Source organism: Hakea prostrata, chromosome 10, assembly GCF_041222555.1.
Source record: "Hakea prostrata isolate BN-2017 chromosome 10, UWA_Hpros_2, whole genome shotgun sequence".
In the NCBI taxonomy this organism is placed as follows: Eukaryota; Viridiplantae; Streptophyta; class Magnoliopsida; order Proteales; family Proteaceae; genus Hakea; species Hakea prostrata.
In genome coordinates this window covers 33,920,496-33,944,158 of record NC_142609.1, presented here as the reverse complement: position 1 = coordinate 33,944,158, position 23,663 = coordinate 33,920,496, and the positions used below count along the sequence as shown (strand labels likewise).

The 23,663-nt window shown below is 38.5% G+C and overlaps 1 protein-coding gene across 3 annotated transcripts; it reads left to right on the top strand.

Annotated features, from left to right (window-relative positions):
• The first annotated feature begins 275 nt into the window (after positions 1–275).
• Positions 276–22,748, top strand: LOC149002596 (RNA-binding KH domain-containing protein). Of its 3 annotated transcripts, none has more exons than XM_089136374.1 (13): positions 276–707; positions 6,692–6,899; positions 9,506–9,582; positions 10,363–10,473; positions 10,755–10,823; positions 20,505–20,561; positions 20,705–20,743; positions 20,837–20,941; positions 21,169–21,251; positions 21,360–21,441; positions 21,657–21,800; positions 21,885–21,959; positions 22,104–22,748. In XM_089136374.1, the coding sequence occupies exons 2-13, from the start codon at positions 6,695–6,697 to the stop codon at positions 22,212–22,214; spliced, it is 1,158 nt and encodes a 385-aa protein (XP_088992500.1). In that variant the 5' UTR covers positions 276–707; positions 6,692–6,694; the 3' UTR covers positions 22,215–22,748. The 3 variants fall into 3 exon arrangements, with proteins under 3 accessions (XP_088992500.1, XP_088992499.1, XP_088992498.1); XM_089136373.1 differs by having other exon boundaries at positions 6,668–6,899; XM_089136372.1 differs by having other exon boundaries at positions 6,674–6,899; positions 22,104–22,747.
• Positions 22,749–23,663: the final 915 nt, after the last annotated feature.

Sequence of the window (23,663 nt, the reverse complement as noted above, 5' to 3'; positions counted from 1 at the left end):
TTTCAACAAGGGGAAAAGTCGAGTTGAGATCCTCTCCACCCACTACAACTGGTCATTCAATTTTTCCCTCTCACAGCCCACATGATACGGGTGGGCTGATTGAGAGGAAAATATTGAATGGACCGTGAGACAAAGTGGATTAAGGGTTTGGCGGAACTCAAGGGGTTGTGTGGAAACGATTTTGACACACTTATTTTGTGCTATTTGTTTATTTTGGCATTGAAGTCATAAAAATCTTGTATAATAAACCGTCTGAAATTTGTGTGCTTTTCCAACAAAAGTGTGTGAAGCAGAAGTTTGGCACGCAAATTGTTTGCACTAGTTAAGCTCCAATTTGGAAGCAATTTCTCTTCAAAAGTGCGGGCCAAATACAACCGTTTACGGAACTCAGGGTTGTCGATGTAAAACCAACTCATCTCTTACAACAGCCCTAATCTGCGAGCATCTCTCTCGTCTCTCTCAACTCTCTCGACTCTGTGCTCAAGGAACGTCTCTCTCGCCTCTCTGGTCTCTCATCTGTCTCTGGTCTCGCTCAACTCTCTGATCTCTGCAATCGACTCTTTGCTAAAGTCTTATTTTCTAGTTTCGGAAAGATAAATCTTCAGTACAACTGAAGGAAGAAAAGCTCCAGCGTGACTGCACTCTCGTTCGCCACTTCAGCCGGACTCTACTCTCCGTCGACATTCCGGAAATCTCACTGCCACCAGGTACCTTCTTCTTCTTCTGTGGTAGCCCACTCAGGTTTTTCTCATCTTCGTAATCTGAGTTTATTCTTTACAAAATGTAGTCTGTAAGTATTTTTACCTAAGAATTTTGAGCAATTGGAACCTGGGGTTGTGGATTGCTTGTTTCTCCCATTTTAAAAAAAAGTTCTTTCTTCTTCTTCTCTACCAGCACACGGTGTCTATGGAGTCGTACAAAAATTTGCAGAATAGTTTCGCGGTTTTCTTCTGTCTCTGGTTATTATTTATTGGAAAGTAATGAAATGCATAGTATTGACATGCTCTGCATAATAATTGACACACCGCCATCCGATGAAGTCCAACATTCCATACTTCTTTGCTGCTGAAAAACCTTGAGCCTCAACCGTTTCTCATTCTAAAAGTTTTGGTTCAAATTCTATTTCTTTTGAACTCTGGCCAGGTTCTAGTATTGATTTCCTGCTCGATTATGAAGTCTTGAATTTTAAACACAATTGTTAGAACTACATAAGCATGTTTGGATGTGCATGCTTTGCCCACTAATTCTAGTGCTCAGAACTTTAAACAATCTGATCTCGACAGTTCAAAAACTAGCACAATAGCCTATAGGAAAAGTTCTGTTATTTCTGCTTTATTATTTGCTCAAAAGTGGTTAAATTGAATGAATTAGCCTCTTTCGTAAGTGTATATTGTTTTGCCTAAAGAACAAAATGCTATGAACCACTGGAAACATCTCCAAATAGAGTTTCACTGGACTGTTCTGATGGGATGTGTAAAAAACACTTAACTGCAGTTACCAGAGTCTTCAAAGTCATATTGCTGTTACCATTAATATTGCTGTCAGCGCCACTAGCTATGTTAATAAATCAGTCTTTGTGAGTGTGGGTGATTTGAAATTGCAAAATAAGGCATTGCTGGAAGCCATTGAAGACCTAGTATGAAATATATGAATCACATTGAAATTTCCACTATCATGCTTGTTCATGAAATGTGTTGTGTATGCTTGTTCATGTTTTCTATGTAGTTCTTGTCGCTTGAATGGCTCTCATGAAGGGGTGGTTGGGCTTAAGGTAGCAATGAAGAAAAGAAATAAAATATTTTAATAGGTAGGGAAGCTGGAAAGCAGTCTGTCCAAAACAGCAGACTGCTTTCCAGCTTCCCTACAGTTTCTTTTTTTCTTGTGGGGTTGGGGTTGAGAAGGGATTGAGGGCTTCATATAATTGAATAAAAGAATTTCTTCACACAAGGACTCTAATTGCAGCAACAACGAGACTCCCACCAATCACTTGAAACATTATAATGCCACCTGATTTTATGTGAGCAATTGTGTATCAACTGATGTGTATTTATCTTTTTTAATTATTTTATTAAAAAAAAAGAGAAAAACATGCCCATTTTGTACCCTGACTTTGTACATATCATACAAGATTCTTGCCAATATTGCTAGAGAAACGTGCCCATATGTGTCCAACCATACAAGATTTTAGTACAGATTCTGTGCCAAATTTTCCCAATTCGGCATAGAAGCATAAAAGATGATTCTGTGACGAATTGGGAAATTTGGCATAGAATCATTGCCATACAACCCCCAACTCTCTTGGTCTCTTTCTCTTGTTGGCCAAAAAAAAAAAAACTCTCTCGGTCTCTGTCGCCCTCTTTCGCTACGAGCTGCAGGGTAGTACCCTCGTTTTCAGCTGTTGTAGCGGTGACTTCTCCTAGCGTAGTAAGTAGTAGCCTCCTCCTCTGTTCTTCTTCTCCTTGACCCCATTCCATTCTGCTTTTTCTTCCTCCTCCTCTTGCTATCCCACTGCCTACTCTTCCTGCTTGTCAGAGCTATCTCCAGCGTTCAAGGACCGAAGCTCATTTCAGGGCTTCCTCCTAGAGGTCTTCATGTGAGACTTTAAATTGCAGAAATATATCTCTGCATTATTTGAAATATTATCTTAGTTTTGTCAGTTCGGTTGTAATTTTTTGTTCTTTGGTTGGTGGTTTGCGGTCTCAAACGTAATTAGGAAATTAGAATGCAAAGTAATATGGTATAATACTATCTACAGGAATCTGTGGAACTTAATGTTTATTATTTTTGAATTTTATTGTGATTCTTTTTTCCTGTTTGAGTCCATCAATTGGTATGGTGAATTTACTGGTTTTTGAAAACCAATAACAAAGGGACATTTGATTATAATATACGAGTATAGAAACCAACTAGGGACTAAAACCAATTGGACCAATAGTTGATTGGTTTGTCCATGTGTAGGGTAGTGGAGAATACAAAGGTAGTATTTTTGCAGGGCACTAGTTACTGTCCTTGATTACCTGGGAAGTGTTTCCACAATCCTGAATTTAGGCTTTCAAAGAGTAATGTGGTTCGAGAGGTAGAAATCCAGATTGATTGTGTAAAACAAGTTTGTGTCATTTATCTACTGAAAAGTTATCATTTAGTCACTACATGTTACCAAAGGAGAGGAAAATCTAAAAGATGGCTAATTACTTGAAAAGCTCCATTTCTGCTTTGAATAAAAAAGGCAGCTATATGCCCAGTCAACAAATGCTACAATATGCTAGGAACCTTATGGATTACTGTAATGTCTTTTTGTTGGCGTTATATGTATTTTTCTTCTCATATTAAAAAAAAAAAAGAAAAAAAAAGACATAGCTGAAGTGTACATTATTACAATCTTGGTTTCTTTTACTTGTCATTGAACTTGAATGAATGTGTTTGTTTAGAATAAGATCTTTTAAAAGTATAATGAATAAAATTTGATCTAAAGAGGTTTCATTTCTTCTTGGTGGTTATGAATTACACATGTCTGACTAATAGGTGCATGATAGAATGATTATTATCTATAGCTATTATTTAATGTTTGAATTAGACCATTTCCTTACATACTTTGATAATTTCTATTTAGTGCCACACCCATTGATATGTATCTATGATATGATGCGATATGAAGTGAAACCTCTCTTAAAATCACCTGACTGATACATCACGGATACATGATACTTCAAAACTTGCTCATAGTCTCTTGCAAAAGTGTAACCTTAACCCTGGTAATGTACAACAACAACAAGCCTTGTCCCAACTAAATGGATTCTTCCCTTCCAATCAGCTCTACTTAAGGCCGTGCTAGATATAAAGCCTAAGCTATGCACATCATTTCTCATTACTTCTCTTAAGGTTATCTTAAGTCTCTCTAATTCTTTCAAGTTGGATTATATCACTTCTCCATATAGGGGCATTTATAGGCCTCCGTTGAACGTAACCGTGCCACCTCAAATGACTTTCTCATACCTTATCACTTATTGAAGCTACTCCTAGATCAGCTATAATATGATCATTCCTTATTTTATCTTTTCTTGTTTTTCCACTCATCCATCTTAGCATCCTCATTTTTGCCATACTAAATTTATTTATATGATGCTTTTTAACAGCCCAACACTCTGCGTTATATATTATAGCCAATTGAATGATAGTCCTATAGAATTTTATTTTGAATTTTAAAGGATTATGTCGATCACTCAAGACTTTGATCACACCTCTCCACTTCATCTACCATATTTTAATTATTTGGGAAACATCATCTTTTATATCACTCATTTTTTATTTTTTTATTTTTAAAATAATTTATGATTGAACTAAGATACCTAAAACAATGACTTTGAGGAATCTTCTTATCATCAAGTTTCAACACCTCATCATCCGCCCGATCAAGAAAAGTTACAAATATCCTATCTTCGTTCTACTTAGTTTAAAACCTTTTGACTCCAAAATTGCTCTCCATGATTATAACTTAGTATTAATCCCTACTTGTGTCTCATCATCTATCAATACAATATCTTTAGTAAAAAGCTTACACCAAGGGACCTCATCTTGAGTGCTTTGGTTAAGTGATTAATTCATCAATTATAAGTGCAAATCAATATGGGCTTAAAGCTAATCCTTGATGTAACTTATTGTAATTGAGAATTCATTATCATGCCCACCTCACCATTCTTGCACTTATCACTGAACCATCATATATATCCTTAATTATGTCCAAATATTTACTTGCGACATTTATTTTTTCTAGTACTTGCCAAATCAACGCACTAGGGACTCTATCATAAGCTTTTCTAGGTCAATAAAGACCATATGAAGATTTTTGGTACACTCTCTATACCTTACCGTAAGCTTCCTAGTAAATTAAATGGTTTCCATTATAGTTCTTTCTAGCTTAGAGCCAAGTTGGTCATCGTGGTTTGTTACTTTGTCTCAAACGGATTTCAATTATTCTTTCCGATAATCTCATAGTATGACTCATCAGTTTGATGCCTCTATAATTATTACAACTTTGAATATCTCCTTTATTTCCGTAAATTGGAATCACGATGCTTCTCCTCCATTCATCTTGTATTTCCTTGTGCTTATAATCTTACTAAACAACTTGTTCAGCCAAGCTAGCCCGTAGGTTCCTAAGCTCTTCCATACTTTTTTTTGGGATTTCATTGGGACCTTGTGCCTTGCCTACTTTCATACACCTTAAAGCTTCTTTTACTTTGGACATCGAAATTCTCCGTATATATGTTCGAAAGTTGGGTCCATAGTGAATGATGTAATTAATCATAGCAACTTTATGTATGCTTGTTTAATATACTAGAGAAATAAGTTTCCCATCTCTTCTTTGATCAATAAGGTTGAATCCATGTAAAAGAATTTGGTTAGATTTTTTTTAGTTCCGGCTGCCGACCTCACCCACTAACCTTCCTGCTCTACCTGGGCTTGGGACTGGCAGCAAACACTGATGGAGTGTTCCTAACCTTGGTAATGCTTAGAAAATATAATGACAGAAGTGTAAAATAGGAAACCTATATTTATAGTCATATCCCGCATCTTAATTATAAACTGTCAGATCACTTGGAGTTGAATTTTGTAACCCCAATCTTGTCCCCTTGTTGTCCGGTACTCCGGTTCCCATTCCAGGATTATTTTCGTGGCTGCTGGTGACTGAGACAGCAAATTGTAGGGGTCTATTGGTGATTGCAGCATGGCGGAGGTGATTCATTGCTCTTGTCCCTGAAAAGCCTCTGTTCTGTTGCACCATTTTCTTCTCCTCCTCCTCCATTGAGTCAGCCAGGGCCTCTATCCTGTATGCACTTTATCAGAAGGCTTGAATTCAAATGAATAAGCTGCAGTGTTGTATCAAATTTCTGTTTTCAGTGTTCTAATTCCTACTCATGGAAGACATTTATTACCCCCATCATGTTTAGTTGTTTTTTAGCAGGCCCAAGCAAAATATATTGCCTCTCTCTGTTGTTCCTAGACTACTAGTAGAGAGCGAGAAGTAGCATGTATTCATGGTTTGCTAACTTCCCACCCCCTCCCTTTTTTCTTTTCTTTTTCAGTTGCTTTTCTTCTCAGGTCATCTGGATTCTGGGGTAGTTTTACCCAGGTCTCTCCACTTTCGCACTGCTAGGTGACTCGGTTCAGTCAGCTGCACTTTTTCTGTGAAAAATAATCATTTGTTGTTATGTTTGCATTTTTCTTTCATCCCTGCTTCATCTCTCCACTTCTAAAAACAAATTCCTCCTTTCCCCCCTTTTTTCTGTACTGGTGTTTGAGATTCTTGTTATACTCTGAGATTTTTGTTAGTGTCACTATTCACTTGTGAAACTTCCTCTCAATAAAATCATTATTCACGCCCTATCATTTTGTTTCTTGGGTGATATACATTTCTTTTCCCCTTTTTTTTTGTTTCTTGTTTTGGTAGAAGGGGATATACGAGTCTGGTACATAGTTAATATAGGTCTTTAATTTTGTTTACAGAACTGCCATAAAACACATGAAAACATGTGCCTTTTCATTGCTGTACACATTTTATTAGTTGGATTTTGGAAAGTATTATTCCTGTCAGGTTCACTTGATTGCTCCATATATCTTAACCTGTTTTACTGCTGTTCATGAACTTACTATGGTCTGCTTGGCCAAGTTGTAGTGACTGTCTGGATTTTAGGGAATGGGTGATTTAGACAGTGTGGACTCCCACGACAATGGTGTTGAGGAGAAGCCAAAAATGAAGCACAAGGGGAAACACGATAAACCGAAGCCGTGGGATGATCCAAGCATTGATCATTGGAAGATTGAGAAGTTTGATCCCTCATGGAACAACGGTGGACTGCTTGAAGTTAGTTCCTTCTCGACATTGTTTCCTCAATACAGAGGTAGCCATATATTTCCATGTGCTTTCATTTCTGCTCTCAAATTATAAGTTTCTATTCCATTTTCCAGACTATCTGGGTTTAGCTATATGTTGAAACATATCTATAATTTTTTTTTTCAGTTAAGATTGCATCAGTAAGTTGCCTAACTTTAGGGAATTTGGATTCGGGAAACCCGATTCTTAAAATATGTCAATTCTGCTGAAAAGCAAAGTAGTAATTGGTCTTGTTTGAATATGCTCATGTTCTCAATTGAATTCCATGCTCATGATTTGATATAGATCACCGATACCCCAAGAGGAGCCCAATGACCCAAAGAAGCCCTAGGCCTGCAGGCCAGCTGCATAAGAAGCACAGTTCGTTACCTGGGGTAGTTTGGGAATTCTGGCAGTCCTATTCGAGCCCAGCTGCATATAATTATAATTAGGAGTTCGTTAAGAGTTCAATTCTGTTTTTAAATTATTATTTGAGTCAGTCTAGGTTGAGATAAGGAGTCTTTAAAAGTAGAAGGCCTATTTGATTTCTATTTGGATGTTAAGTACTTCTAGAAGAGTCATTGTTAAAGGCTATAAATAGCCAGCCTATGCTTATAACAAAACACAAATTTGAGAATACAATTACTAAAAGATTGTTGCAGCAAGATCAAGGTGTTGAGTAAAGCATCTACGGTTTCAGATTGAAGGATTTCTCTTTCGGCAGAACTGCCTCCATCTCCATCAGAGCCCTTCTAGACTTGGTAAGTAACAAGTTAGGTTGTTACGTGTATCTTCTCCCCCCCCTTCTTCCCTAAAACCCTAATTTTCATCTCTCTCAACCTCTCCATCAGAATCCCCTCTTCTGTATAGAACCACAAGCCCCCCCCCCCCAAAAAAAAAAAAATTCTTGTTGTCCCAAAATTCCTAAACCCTAACACTTACATCTGTAAGGGTTGCTAATTAATGAATTTTTTTTGGGATGAAGTTTCAATTTTCAAAATTGGTGGCAAGGAAAGGGGTGGGCTCCCTAGGTAGAGTTGTTTTGAATTGGTATCAAACCTTTTCATTAACAGTATCTAGTCATACCTTTTAAATGATGAAGAGAGACTTGAAAGAGCTGGGTTGATAATGATGAAGGTAGGAGTGAAGATGTGTTTAGGCCTAAGGGATTCTGCATGTCACAATAGAGTTATATTTGAATAATTTTGTAAGGATGGGGACATCCATTGGGGAAGCCAATTGCTGTGCTCACTGTTTTAGACCCATTGGTGTAGCACTAAATTGAAGAAGTTCAACAAGGTGCCAGCTTTATAGGATATCAGCTCATAAAGTAAGGTTTAGGGTTTTAAGATTTTGAGGTAGTTTATTGGGATACATGAGAACTTAGATTGTATAGTTTTGGAGAGATTTTAGAGTAATGGGGTGTATTGATGGATGACCTAGGTTCTTGAGATTTGAAACGAAAAGCTACTGGTATGATATGAAACTTGGAGAGGAGTTAAGTAATGATATATGGGGATGATCCCTAAAGTTGGGGATGGTTTTTACTGTTAGATTGGTGTAGATCGAAATTTGAAATTTGGGTTGCTTAGGGAGTACGAAAATTCAAGAAAAATAATGAAAAGAAACCTAGGGTTGGTAAATTAGAAGGTTAGAAGAAGAATTTGGGGGGGGGGGGGAATGATTTCACTTGTAGTTTTAGAAGAGAAAAATAGGTTGAATTGCTGATAAGAAGATTTGATCTTGTTAGAAAATTCAAGTAACGAGGAAAAAATGTATAAGAGATAGAGAGAATAAAAGGGGGGGGGGGATGCATTACATATATACAGACCTCCTAAAACTTCAGTCACTCCAGAAGACCCAATAAGGTATAAAATCGAAAAAAAAAAAAAAAATTCAATCTAAGAATTAAGTATCCTACACTAACTCAAACCCTAAATCAGATATTAAATCCATGTATCATCATTACCCCCGCTTTAGGGTCTTATACATTAGGCTCAGTACATTGATAAACCCAAAAAATAATGAGCTTAATTTCTATAGAACCTCCCATGAGCTAAAATTTAGTGAAGCCCATTTGACCCTTTTGCGCATTCTTTGTTGCATTACCCATCCAGCATCTTCTTTCCAATATAAATGCAGGATTCAGTGGAAACTGATTAGATGGCTGATATCTAGGTAAACTAGGGATTCAGGGAACATCTTGGAATGGTATGTGTTTGCTTGTGGGGTCTGATGGATTTTTTAATATTTATTTTAGTTCTTTCTGTTCTTTAGTCTTTCCTACAGGGCTGTATTTTAATCTTTAATCAATTGCAACCATGCCTTCTGAGTTGGAGTGGACAGGAGTCTGAAGTTTCACAAAGGGAACTTTGTTAACTTATCTGATGGAGCCAAAATAGTCTGTTAAAGTTCATAAGAAGCTTGGTAGTGCTTATACAATGTTGTTTTCTTCGCATTTCTTTTAAATTGTATATGTATTTCTTTTCTCTCAAAATGCTACTTAGTCTCCAGTTCTAGTATGTTCAGTCTATAATGGCAAAATTACTCTCTGCCTTTTTTAAAACAGGTGCATTATTTGTTTTTTAGTTGTAAGTTGTTTTACATTTTCCTTCGCTTTTTTTTTTCCTACAGAAAAATACTTGCAAGAAGTATGGCCTAACGTGAAAGGTGCTTTGAAAGGACATGGTATTTCAGGTGAACTCAATTTGGTAAGTTCAGTCCCCACTCCCCCAAAACAAAAAAACCACAAAAAATTCCTTTAAAAATGATCTGTTTTGTATTTGGCCATTGTTGGTTGAATACATATTCATTCTCAGAAATGCATGTAAAAGTATTCTCAAGAAGAGGGGACAGGAGCAAAAAAGTCGAAGAACAAGCCGTAAGGCCTGTGGTAGAACTGTAGAAGACATTGCTAATGCCTAGTTCTCCAAAACATTTGATCCTTTGGATGTCTCATCAATCCCCTCTTTGAGTTCCCATCCAAATATGGATGATGGATATAAAAAAACAGTTACTAAATGAATTTGCTCATTTGAGCGGGATTTTTGATTCCACCTCCTTATGTAGTCCTAGATTGTAGGAGATCAACTAGGAGCCAGATCTTCCAGTATTTAAAAAGAACCAAACTCGAATTCTTGAAATTAGGTTTGGTTTTGTGAAATCTGAAATTTAGAGTTCTCATGGTTTTATGATGGAATTTGGGGAAAGGGGGTTGGAGGACATTTTTGAAGAGACCAGACTGTCTTTCATGTAACTGACAGATGTTATAGGTGGCATTGGATGCTTGGCAAAGTTATATCAACATATGACCAATTTAATGTGACTCTGAAAGCATTCAGAAGATATTTTATTCAGTTGCTTGAGCTGTTTGGACTCAGATATCAATAACCTCCGTTACATTGCTTTGTTTGCATAGATATTAGATATCGTATACTGTATTATATGTTATGTGTTATGTTTGATTAATTGTAGTTTCTTTACTTGCTCAGGTTGAAGGATCCATGACTGTCTCAACAACCCGGAAGACAAAGGATCCATATATCATTGTAAAAGCTAGGGACCTCATAAAGCTTTTATCAAGAAGTGTTCCTGCACCTCAGGTATACTTGTTAATTTATCATTTCTGTTTCTCCCATACTTCATAGAATATTTTGACCACATGAAATGGAGATTAAAAGCCGTTATCTTTTATTTGGGTTAAATTTTCAGTGGTTGAAAATTTTCCATGTGAAGCGTTTACAGTTAGACTACCAATTTTCTGTTTGTTACACATAATTATTTGAGAGAGAGAATGCTGATTTTCTGTTCGTTGGACACAATTATTTGTGGTTGGCCTTCTAATACAAGTACCCAGTTCTAATGCCATGCCTTGACTTGGTAGGCGATCAAGATACTGAACGATGAGATGCAATGTGACATTATAAAAATTGGCGGCCTAGTTCACAACAAGGTAAATCTGACACCCTCTTAATTGGTTGCAATGTAATCTCTGTATCTTTTTTGACCTTGTGGTGTCCATACAAGAAGAATTGTCTTGATGTATATAACCTATGTATCGAAAATATTTCTATACTTTATTGAATTGCTTTTAAAATTCTTCTTGGGTGAATGTAATTCCTGTTGGATACAGGAAGAGGTGGGTAATAGAAAGTTAAAAAAAGCTGAGTGTTTGTCAGCACTTACATGGCAATAGCTGCAGTACTGGACTGCTGGGTTCGTTAGAAAATGTCTCTTAGTTTTTCTAGGCATTTACATCAGAAAACTACAGTGCTTTCTAGCTGTGTTAAAAAAATTTAAAGAACAAAGGGAGGGATTACAAAACTAATTGCCAACTTGTCATCCAGGGTAACTATCATGAAATCAACCTAAGGTTGATACATATGGATGTGGGCCTTTGTTTAATATGTTTGTGTGGTCATGAGTCTTCTCTGTTGGCTTAAAAGTTAGTGCCTAGGCTAAGTACAAAGTAGTTTATATTGCTTGCTTAAGTTAATGATAGTTATGCCCAATTCATTAGAGAGAAGAATTGAATGTGGAATGAAAGCTCCCCTTCGGCACTTTATGTATGTGTTAGTGATTGGTTCTGTCAATTAGTTTGAAGATCCCAAGTATTAGAAGTTATGGTTCTGTTGATTAGTTTGAAGATCCAAACCCTAGGAAGGTTCTTGGTGAAATCAAGCCTACACACTTGTGACTGGCTGAGGATTGGAGTTCGACCTTTATTCTCCATCTAAGTATTCCATCCTCAAGGCTCCATCTAGGTACTTGGCAGCCTACACTCCATTCCCTTTTTTCACGTCATCCTTTTCCTTTTTTAATTTTCTTGAATTTTTGTTTTACTTTTGGACTTTTCCAGAGTCCCAACCGTTATCTGTTCCAAACTTTAGGTACATGATTCTGGCCCCCTCCCCCGCCCGGCAGAAAACAGGAAAAACATAACCCCCCCCAAGTGACCTTAGATCCTAGTTGGACCCATTCTAATTGTCCGATCTCAAGACATAAATATTTTTCTTGAATTTTTGTACTCCCTCAAACCCCTAAAACAAGAACACTTATCTGTCTAGCCATCCGAACCCCCACGATACTTGGGGATAATACCTTTACGTCATTGCCTCTATTGTAGTCTCTCCATTTGTCAACCCGTTTTGACACCTATGAACCCTAGTTTCTTGTGTCAAGGAATTTATCCCGTACCTCCCATGGGATGGTCTACGTATCCTTGAGTAAGGGTGTCCATCGGTATGGTTTCGGTAATTCGGTGACGGTACCAACTTTGAATACCGAAAACCAGAACCGTACCGTACCGAATTTAAATGGTACGGTACGGTTTCGGTATTTACAAAAACGGTTCGGTACGGTTTCGGTATAAAATCGGTACGGGAAAACGGTTTAAACACGGTATCTAATGCGGTACAATTTTTATACGAATGAACTTATGCCACTTTTGTGATTAATTCATTAAGATTCTAATGAAATTGTGATCAACCAATCAATATAATTTGAAATTAACATAGATAAAGCAAATAAATCTAATTAATAGAGACAAAACAAGTAAATCTAAGAAGATGAGTGAATGATGAAACGAAAAATTGAAATAGGGAATTAGGGATAGGGAAAAGGTTAAGTGTTTTAATTGTAAAATTACAATTTATATCTCTTAATTTGGTATGGTACCAATTATCGGTACGGTTTCGACACGTACCGACAGTATGAGTACCTAAAACCGGAACCGTACCGAAGAAATTCGGTTTTGGTCCTTGCCGCCCCAATTTTGAACGGTATGGTACGGTGCGGTTTTAGACAGCGTGGTTAAATGGTTTCGGTACGCAATTGACACCCTTATCCTTGAGGTCCTAAATGTCATTTTAGAATGTATGGTTGTTAACCACAAAACCTTGACTTAACCTTTCCCCTACAAAATCATCCCATTACAGTCCATATCACAAAGAACCCCATATTCCATGACCAAAGTTTCAAGAAACCCTTTTTCGGTCCCATATGAGTTCTATTAAAAGATCTTGGAAGAAGTGGCCCTCATTAAATTGGGGTTGCATCAGGGGGTGGAGGAGGTATTGGATCCCCTTTATGGTCCCTAGTTTAAAATATTTACTTGATTGTGTTGGAGGGACTAAATTTCAAGGCAGTTTTCCACAGTTATGGGCCGCTCCAGTGTTCAAGTTTTGTGATGCAGCTCTGAAAAACTAATCAACACGAAGTCCAAGAAGAAGCCGCCGGGGGGGGAGGGGGGAGCCTCCCATATTTAGTTTTTCTTTTTTGGGGGTGGCTTCTAGGGATGTAAAAGATTCTACACCAGTAGAGGTAGGAAGATTGAAGAACAGAGTGGATAAGAATCACTCGACCAGCAAAGGAGAGAAGCTTGCCTTTCGTCCACCAGGGGGAGAAGACCGGAGAGTATGGGGTTAGGAGCAGTTGGAGCCCGAGGTTTTTTTCCTAATGTTGTTGAGCACGGGAGAGCAATGATGGCAGGTGAGACGACCTGGGATTAGGGGGAGGCCGAGGTAGGTGATAGGGAAGGAACCTAGCCTGAACCCGAGAGGAGGAGAAGAGAGGATCGGACAGAGTCAGAAACACCGGAAAGGAATAGGGTAGACTTGTCCAAATTGTCCCGAAGACCAGAGAGGGCCTCAAAGGAGGATAGGGCATCCGTGATGGAGGAAATTGAAGAATGGTCAGCTTTGGCAAAGATCATGAGATCATCCGCGAAAGCGAGATGAGGGAGGTTTAGGGATTTGCATTTAGGGATGGGGGAGATTAGGAGTTGGTCAGTTTTGGATTGGAGAAGGCGGGAGAGGACCTCAAGAGCCAAGGTGAAAAGATAAGGGGAAAGGGGGCAGCCTTGGCGAATGCTCACACGGGAAGAGAAGTATCCATTCGGGGAGCCATTGGTAAGGATAGAGAAATGGGGGGAGGAGATGCAAACCTCAACCCATTGGACAAAAGGAGGAGGAAAACCCATTGCAGAAAGAACTTCACAAATGAAGTCCCAGTGAATAGAATCGAAGGCTTTGTGGAGGTTAACCTTAAGAAGAGCAGCCGGGGAATGGTTAGCACGGTCAAACCCGCACACAATTTCTGCACAAAGGAGGATATTATCCGAGATGCTACGCCCAGAGATGAAGGCGGATTGGTTAGGACTGACCAGGGAGGGAATGACTCGCTTGAGCTGATCTGCCAAGACTTTGGCGATGAATTTGTAGAGAAGGTTATAGAGAGAAATAGGACGAAAATTTGTGAGGGAAGTGGCTCCGGGCTTTTTAGGGATGAGGCAGATGAATGTATGGTTAATGGGGGAGAGTTGGGAAGGGTTAAGGAAGAAACTTCGGATGCCATGGATAAGATCATCCAAAATGAAATCCTAGGAAGCCAAGAAGAACCCCATACTAAACCCACCAAGGCCGGGAGCTTTATTGGACTTATGGGGATCGAATGGTTGAGATGATTTCCTCCGTAGAGGGAATGGAACAGAGGAAAGCAAGGGATGTGGGGTCAACAAATTTGTTGAGAAGGGCATGCGGGAAAGGGGGGGCGATTAAGGAGAGATGGGGGAGAAAGAAGGTGGGAAAAGAAGGATCTGACTTCCGCCTTGATGCTAGGGGGATCATAGATCTAGGTACCGTTCCCAGAGAGGAGCCAACGAATGGAATTGAAGTTATGGTGGGCTTTTAGGGAGCGGTGAAAATATGCAGTGTTAGCGTCCCCAAGCTCAAGCCATTTAATCCTAGCTTTTTGACGGATAAAGCTTTCTTCTTGGGAGGTGAGGGAGGAGAGATCCAGGGAAAGAGATTTTTCCTCGTTTGCTAGCAGGGAGTTACTAGGGTTAGAAAGAAGAAGGTTTTGGACCCTAGAGAGCTCCGAACGACAGGAGGAGAGGTGGGAGGGAATGTTATCGAAAACAAAGGAGTTCTAGGATTGGAGTGCATATTTGGTGTTTTTGAGCTTCCGAGCAAGAGCAATAAGAGGAAGGGAATGGTAGAAGACTGGTTGGTTCCAGGCATATTGGACAGTAGGGAGAAAGGAAGGGTTGGAAGTCCACATGTTGAGGAATTTGAAAGGTTTGGGCCCAAAAGAGAGGGGATTGGTGATACGGAGATGACAAGGAGAATGATCGGATAGGGAAGGAGGGGAAAAAGAAGAAAAGGAGGGAAAGAGGGAGAGCCGATGGTGGCCGGTCCAACGAAGATCAGAGAGGCCTACATCATCAAGGCAGGAGTTAAAATCATCGATCGCCATTGGGTCAGGCGAGGAGCCACCAACTCTTTCATGAGAGAAACAGACGATGTTGAAATCACCCCCAATACCCCAGGGCTGTCCCAAAGCTGAGGGATAGATGCTCTTGAGATCGTTCCATAGAGGGGAGCGATTGGAGGAATGGTTGTGGCCATAGACGATGGTGAGGAAAAACGGAGGGCATAAGGGGGAGGAGATGGGGTTAAGATGAAGATGCATGAGTTGGGAGGTGGTAGTGATAAGGGTTTGAACGCTCATTTATAGCCTACTTAAAGAAATTAGACTAGGACTCCACTCAAGAAAGAAATCAAACTTGGGCTCTTCCCATTAGAGCCCAAGTTTGATTCTTTCTTGAGTGGAAGAGCCCAAGTTTGATTTCTTTCTTGAGTGGAGTCCTAGTCTACTTTCCTAATTTCTTTAAGTAGGCTATAAATGAGTGTTCAAACTTTGTAAACAGCAGATTGATTTCATGAATAGAGTTGTTATTGAATTTTGAAGGCATCCAGGAGTTGTGGGTTCCCTAGCAGGAGCCTGCAGCAGCTTCTAGTAGTATGAACTTGCAGAAGTTTTTGAATTCCAGTAAGCTATTCTCAATTCCAAGTACGTAACAGCCCCTACCCTCCATCCCAGCCCATTCCCCCATTGTTCTAGTCCACCCACAAGCTTTCCGCCACCTCCCTAATTTAGTTTCTGTGACTCAAGCATCCTTCACCCGTCGCGAGCCGTCATTCCCCTTCTGAATCCTGGGAGTCTCCCACCTCTATACCAATAATTGCTCTGGTGTAACCAGGGTCAGCAAATCAGAAATACCTCGAATTTTGAGCCCAAAACAACCCCCAGACCCTGTGGCATTCAGAGCTGGCCAAATGCCCGAGAGGTTATTTTGGTTATTTTCACACTCCTCCCTAGGGTCTCGGGGGTTCAGTTATTTTCTCTGTGTTGGCAGGAGTCAGGATCTATTTTTAATTTTAAATTTTGTTATGTCATGGTCAAGTTATTAAAGAGTCCTTATACATGTTTGGGAGTCCCAGTTGGAATCAAGCTTAAAGTAAGATTCCTTCTTGGATAACTACTAAATAATTTTGCAAGGTATTTAGAAGATTCCTTTTTAGTAAGTTGTTGAGTTGTAAAGGGAATCCTAATTCAAGGTGGTTTCCCTAGTTAGAGTCCCAAGCTTGTTAATTAGTTAGGGTGCATTTGATAACTCTCTTGAAAAACGTTGTTCCTGTTCTCATGAGCTGTGAGAACAGAAAACAGTTGAAATGCGTTTTGGTAAGCCAGTTGTTTTTTGTGTGCTAGAAAAATGGACTGATGGTAAATCCAGCTCAAGAAACAGTTTTTTGCAAAACGTCTCACATGTTTTCTTTGTTTAAAAAACAAATTGAACAAAATGTGCCTGATAAAGAAAGCCCCAATGCCAAACCCCTTGGAGAACTCTATTTTTTTTTCTCTCAAACGAGTCTACGAGTCTCAAATTGGTCTGAAGCACAGGGCATAATGCAAGGTCACAGCAAATGGCGGATTATTGTACCATGAAGTGCAGGAGTCAAAGCTCTGTGTCATACCTTGTGTGAACACAGTTTTGCAGGGCCCTTTCTTTTACAAATTTGATTTGGCTGCCCTCACCTCTGGTCTCAGTCAAAAGGAGCATCAGATGATGCTTGAAGGCAGTGCTTCTCTGATGATTTCCCAACCCCTAACCCATTTGAGATCTCCATCGTCTCTCTCAAACAACTCTGCAAGTCGGCAGTGGTACTTTCCCAGCATATACTCATGATACCAAGAACACAACTGTTCTGATGTCAATGGAGACAACCACCAGTAAAGGTTCAGATGGGAGGTCTGAAGATGACAAAGTTTATGATCAGGGTTACATATAATGGGCTAAAAACAAACGCTCCAAAGGGGAAAACTCTGGCAACCTTGATTTCATCTTCTGATTTGATGTGCATGGTTAAGTTCAGGATCAAAATCTGGAAATGGACTTTGAACACTGTGATTTCCCTTTTCCTCTTGTGTTCTGATTTTCTTCTTTTCACTTTTCCTGTATTACTGTACCTGAAGCTTCAGCTTGAACCAAAGTTGTTCTCTTTTCCCCCTTTTTTCTAATCCTCTGTTTTTCCTCGTGAAACTTTGATTCGGGTTTTTGAAGATTGAATTTCCCCCCTCATTGAAGATTGTTATGGGTGAGACACAGAATGGTTATCGATGAATTCTTGTGAGGAAGACTACCCTTGTTTGTTTCTGGGTTGGTGATTTCATTCGCGGGCTCGCTAAATTTGGTTGATAATTCAACATCATACCTTTATGGTGTGTGATGGATATTAGTTTATAGCTGCCACCTCGTGAGATTGTGGCGTGCTTAATACATGTATGCACAATTGCCTGAGAGAAGCTCATTTACATATGCGCAATCCTGAGTTTACCAATTGCTTGGACCATCTGCTTTTGGTTTTTTCTGTTCTCTCCAAATTATTAGGGATACATTCATTCATTGTGTTTATCATGTTTCTTTGGCACATGACATCAACTTCTTTATGAGCCATAAGATATTTTATCAGTAAAGGTGGTCATGATCTAACTGCTGCAATTGCAGAGCTCAATAAGGTAAATATGATCCCTTGCACCTTCTAACCTAACCAAAGGATCAATTAATCCACATAGACATCACCAAAATCTCATCTGTTTTTGCACAATTGAAAATTTCGGTCATTTTTAAAATCTAAAGCACTGTATGCTTCACGTAATAGAAACTAACTGTAGGGAATCATGCTAGGTCCTTTGTATCTCCAATTCTGGAATGGGACTTTGTAGGTTGCATTTGGGGCTTGTGCAAGAAACTAAAATTTCTTTGCAGGATGAGTAATCATAAGTCTTCTTTTGTATAGTTCAATGGTTGAATTGTTTCAAAGATTTATTGTTTCAAACTTCCAATTTGTGGCTGCTCCTCATGTCAGCAACTACCCCACCTTCACTTCTCTGTCTTGTGCTCATCCTAATCAGATATTCTATAAGACTATAACTGTTTTCATAAAACAGATGGCTAGAAACTTCACAGTGAAAACCTAAAATTTCTGTCTCAGATAATCATAAAGTGTTGTTCTACTTATTGCCTGCTGAATTGTTCTCTCATACAAGGCCTAAAATACTCAGTATTTGAGGTTCTAAATTTTTTCTTAAGGTTCAAGAGCTCCTTTTCAATTGGTTATGATATATTTTTTAGGGAAATTTCAGGGACTCCCCAAAATCTATAGCAAAAATCACAAATACCCCAAAAGTATATCAGATTGGCAGACACCCTAAAATGTCTCTTAAAATAGTATCAACCAAGTGAATTTCCTGGTAATTATTTGTTTGATAGCTGGTTCACAAAGGAGGATCCTGGAATGAACCCAAATTTTAGGGTTTGATATCAATTCTCAAAACCCTAGAACCTGGGTTACATCACCCTCCCTTACCCCAACCTTAGGATTGTCTTCCAGCCCTTCTCTCACTTTCTCTCCTTCTTCAACCTACTAACCTGCGGCAGCTTAGGAAACCATGAAGCTTAAAAACCAGATTTATTGCTAACCCTTGATCACCTATATCTTCTAAACCCTAAAACCAATTCCTCCACCCTCCTTGGAATCTTGGATTAGCTTCCCCATTCCCTTACAGTCAATCTGACCCCCCCATCCTTTTCCTTCATCTAAAGCCTTAAAAATTCTGCAAATTCCATCTTCTTCATTAGAAACCCTAACCATAGAATTTTTGAATTCCTAAATCTCTTCAACCATTTATCCAAATCATAAACCCTATTAGAATTAGATTCATGCAACCCTAAGTTATAACCTTAACCCTACCTATCGAACCCTAGAATTCAAAACCCTAGTTCCTATCAAACCCTAGAATTCAAAACCCTAGTTCCTATCAAACCCTAGAATTCAGATCTAAAACTGCAATTAGAGCAAGGTTTCAAGCCGTTAAACATACAACTGTCAACCCCTAAGCCTGGCTAACCTACCCTAACCCTAGTCTAACCGTTGTATACCTAGAGCCTACCCAAAAGCTATCTGCTGAAGGCGTTTCAGCCCTAGAAAACTGCTGCTTCTCAGAAAGGATCCTGGAGCGAGCTTGGTTCTAGGGTAACATTCAATTAACTAAACCCCAGTTCCTGGTTCACATCACTACTTAGTTAATTCGCATGACCTATGAGTCATTTGGCTCATCATACTAGAGCTGATTGAAGCCTCCATGCATATGGTGACTTTCTACTTGTTTGTCTCTGTTTTAAGTCGGTTTTATTCCTTGAAAGTTAACAAGTCAGTCCTAGATCATGAAATCTCCTTCCATAAGTTTTCCATTTTCTTCGATTTAAACAAATAATGGTTGTAAACAATTGTGCTCTAATTTGTTAACCCTTGATTGGTTTGGACGTCCATAGCTCACGGGAGATAGAAAACTGAACAGAGATTGCCTGTGGCAGTGATAGTTTTTCACATTAGACGCATTTTCAACCACAGTTTCTAAAATGGAAATGAAGGGATATTAAAAAAAAAGAAAAAAAAAAAAAGAAAAAAAGAAAACCAGATGGTGAAGTTTGTTTAGCTACTACTGAAATCCTCAATTCAAAAAGTTTTCTGATGAGGCCACCTGTCTGAGGTTAAGTGGCTGCACACGGTAATGTGGAAGCACGATGTGGATATTCTGACCTTGGATGTTTGGAAATAATCTGGATTAGTTGTGGCAATTTTGTGGGCAAATTCAATTATTAGCCCTTATGTTGCCATGTATTAATTATATGGATGATTGTTGCACCATTTGGGAATGCGAAGCCCTTATTGTGTTTTTTTGTCATGTAGAATATGTCTTTTTGACTGGCATTTGGCATGTGAGAGAGGAACTTTGGGTCAGTGTCTGCCAAATCTCATTCCGATTGACTTGCCAAATCTCATACTGATTCCCCCCAGCCTTCAGAAAGAAGAAAAAGCTGCCTTTCTTTAGTGAAATGTCTTGCATTTGCTTTGCAGACTGCAATTGCCACATATTGTGCTCCCAGCTATTATTATTATTATTTTTTGATATTTTGCTTAAGGAAAGAGTAGACATTGAACACAGAGTCAACCTTTAGTACTTCATATTTAACACCCAAACTGATTGCACTGGCCCTGATCAAGAGTTGCTGATTGAACTTATGGCATATACAAGTAATTAGATCATGTAGCCTTAAGAGTTTAACATTTGTTGCTGGGTTGTAATCAGAACTACTTTTTCTTCTTGTAGGTCGAGTATTTTTTCAGCTTTTGTCTGCGTTCATTTCCTTGATACATTTATTTTTCCAATGACAGTTACACAGTTTGTTTATTGTAAGAGGATTGAATTTAATAAATGTCAACTTCCACAGGAAAGATTTGTTAAACGTAGGCAGAATCTTATTGGCCGTGATTCAACAACACTGAAGGTATTTACTATGACTCAACATAATAATTGACATTCTTTGTCAAGTTCCTCCAAAATTTCTGTTTCTTGTCAGTTCTTGCAAATTCTTCTTGATGCACTATTGAGATTTTTTTGGGATAAGTCTTAGCGGTGGTGTTTGTGCAGGCTATTGAGATTTTGACTGGATGTTATGTTCTAGTTCAGGTATATCGTCTAGGTTTTTATTTCTTCTCGTTGTACTGTTTGTCAATGGTTAAAAGGCTAGCAGACTTTCTCATGTTGCTTCTAAATGTTCAGGGGAACACAGTTGCTGCTATGGGTTCATTCAAGGGTCTGAAACAACTTCGGAGGATTGTTGAAGATTGCATGCTTAATAAAAAGCATCCAATTTACCACATCAAGGTGACTGCTATTACATGATAAGATATTTGGTTTTGTCATCTGAGTAATGGTTTAACGAGTTCTGTTTGATTTTCTTCGATTGAAACCAAAATAAAAAATAAAAAGTAAAAAGAATTCCCATATCAAGGTGACTTGGCTGCCTTTATCGGTTCTGCTAGGGTTTCCAAGTAGTATTTCCCAAATTCCAAGTACACATGTTTATTCCCTTTGTTTTATCTGACAAATAGGAGCTCATGATCAAACGGGAGCTTGAAGGTAATCCAGAACTCGCAAATGAAAGCTGGGATAGATACCTTCCCAATTTCAAGAAGTGAGGCATCAGCAATCATACGTGCTTTTCTGTGTGTTCATTCAGCTGCTTGATCTTTTATGCTTTTGGAATTCATTGTCATTTCATTTACATTTTTTTCGTGTCCAGGAAAAATGTTAAGAGAAAGAAGGTTAAGGGTAAAGAGAAGAAACCTTATACTCCCTTTCCTCCTCCTCAACAGCCCAGTAAGGTAGCGTAAATGCATAGTTTTTCTTAACTTCCCTTTATCCATTCTTTGATTTTAACAAAGTTTAGTTAGTGGAGAGCCAATGGGAAATTGCTGTTTCTTTGATTTTAGTTCTCATCGCTTTTACTCAAGTTTAGTGTTCATCGCTGATGGGAATTTTTTTCTACCTTCTACTAAATGTTTGATATTCATCGTATCTTGAAATTGACATTCTTCAGATTGATCTTCAACTGGAAAGTGGTGAATATTTCTTAAGTGACAAAAAGAAGTCAGCTAAAAAGTGGCAGGAGAGGCAGGAGAAACAGACAGAGAAAACAGCTGAAAACAAAAGGAAAAGAGAAGCTGCGTTCATTCCTCCCAAGGTTTGATACACTTCAATCTGGTGCCATTTCGGCTTTCAGTAAATGATGTCTTCATCTGACTTTTCTCTTATCTGGATGTTATAGGAGCCCAAAAAGCTGGATTCTGATAAATCTCAGGATGATGCAAATGACTTGGCTGCCATGACAAAGTCATTAAAGGTGACAAATGCCTGATTTCCTTGGGTTTTCTTTACAGTGTAAATGCTAATGCAGTATGAAATAGGATTTGTCTTTACCCTGAGAACATGAAATCATAATTTTACAATTGGAATTCCGTAGTTGATCTCAAATTTTCCATTGCAGGAAAAGTCAAAGAAATATGGTAGGCAGAATGGTACTGATAATGTCAAGGCTGAAACATTCATTGCAAGTGCAGAACCACAAAGCAAGAAGACCAAACGTTCCAAATCTTAACTAATTGCTTAAGCTGCAACATGGACTCGAGGGACCTTAATCTTGACTGGTAATTTCTCATTAGAAAATGGGGAGATCTTTTGTTGTTGTCTTTTATAGCTTAAAGTTCAACAAATTTCTTTTTGGATGTGTAAGGGCATCGAAAGGGAAGTAAGGGAAAGAAGTGAAGGAAAATGAAGTGAAGTGAAATGAATTCCTTTCCCTTTAATTTTGTTTGGTTGCAAATGGAGTAAGTTCAAATTAATTTTACTAAGTTAGTTCGGCTGGCTGTATAATTGATGTGAAATTAATGTAACATTTTACTCCATTGCATTTTCAAGAATCCATGTTGTCTGTATGAGATATGCTGACCTCCTTGTGTCTCTCATGGTATAATCTTCTTCTTGAGGCTCCCCCTTCTTTCTCAATCCACAAAGACAAAATGTAGGATTGATGCTAATAGTTCATCAAAGGATACCTTGAGGTGCCAATCCACCAAAAAGGTTACTTCGACATGATAATCCATGAAAAAGGATACGAGAAATTCAGAAGAACTCGTATATGGAACTCATATACTTTGTGTAGATTAAGTGACTACAGTCATGCACATCTGTTTGCCTTGCGTGAACGCATTTGAATATTAATTTGTGACCTGTAATTTTACCGAGAAGGAGTGAATAGACAGGAAACGCCCTTGGGATTATGAAAAAACTGGAGTTCCCAGCTTTGTTGATTGCTGTTGGAGGATTTGCCAGACAACTTACAGCGAGCAAGAAATGGTTTATGTCTGAATACAACTCTCATGGTGTTTATTTGGAAAGAAAGAAAACAAAAGGTGTTTAATCAACATAAATGTCACATGGTATCTCATGTCCCATGAAGGTGTTAGCAGATATACATCACTGGATTGTACCATATGAAATTAGTCGAAAAATATGAGCATATTTGATCCAATGTGAGTACTTGATAATATACGCCACAACAAATGGAAATACACTATTGCAATTACATTAAAATACAAAAATAGTGTGATGTGTACGGGGATTTTAACCACCGGGGGTGATGGAGCATTGGGAGATGAGATAGACACATAGAGTCTATCAATTACAAAGCACATCATTGAAACAATTAATGGATACCAATAATCATGACAACTCCTAGTATAGTGCATTGCATTGAAAACATTACATGGGTTGTTAATTGAACTGCATTGAAAACATTTCATGTCTTGTTAATCGCACTACACTTAAATGTGTAGATCCCAAACTCTAGTGCACCAAACTATTTTGAACAATTAGCTGTTTGCGCAACGCAAACGCATGGATCACTTTTGGACTTTTGTAATTTTATACTTGTGATACGTAAGGCGAAGGAGTGAATTTGTTTATTTTCGGTTATGAATCTCTAATTGGACTCTTGAGTTTTTAATTTATTTGTGTTTATATTAAATAAATTAAATTACATTTTCGT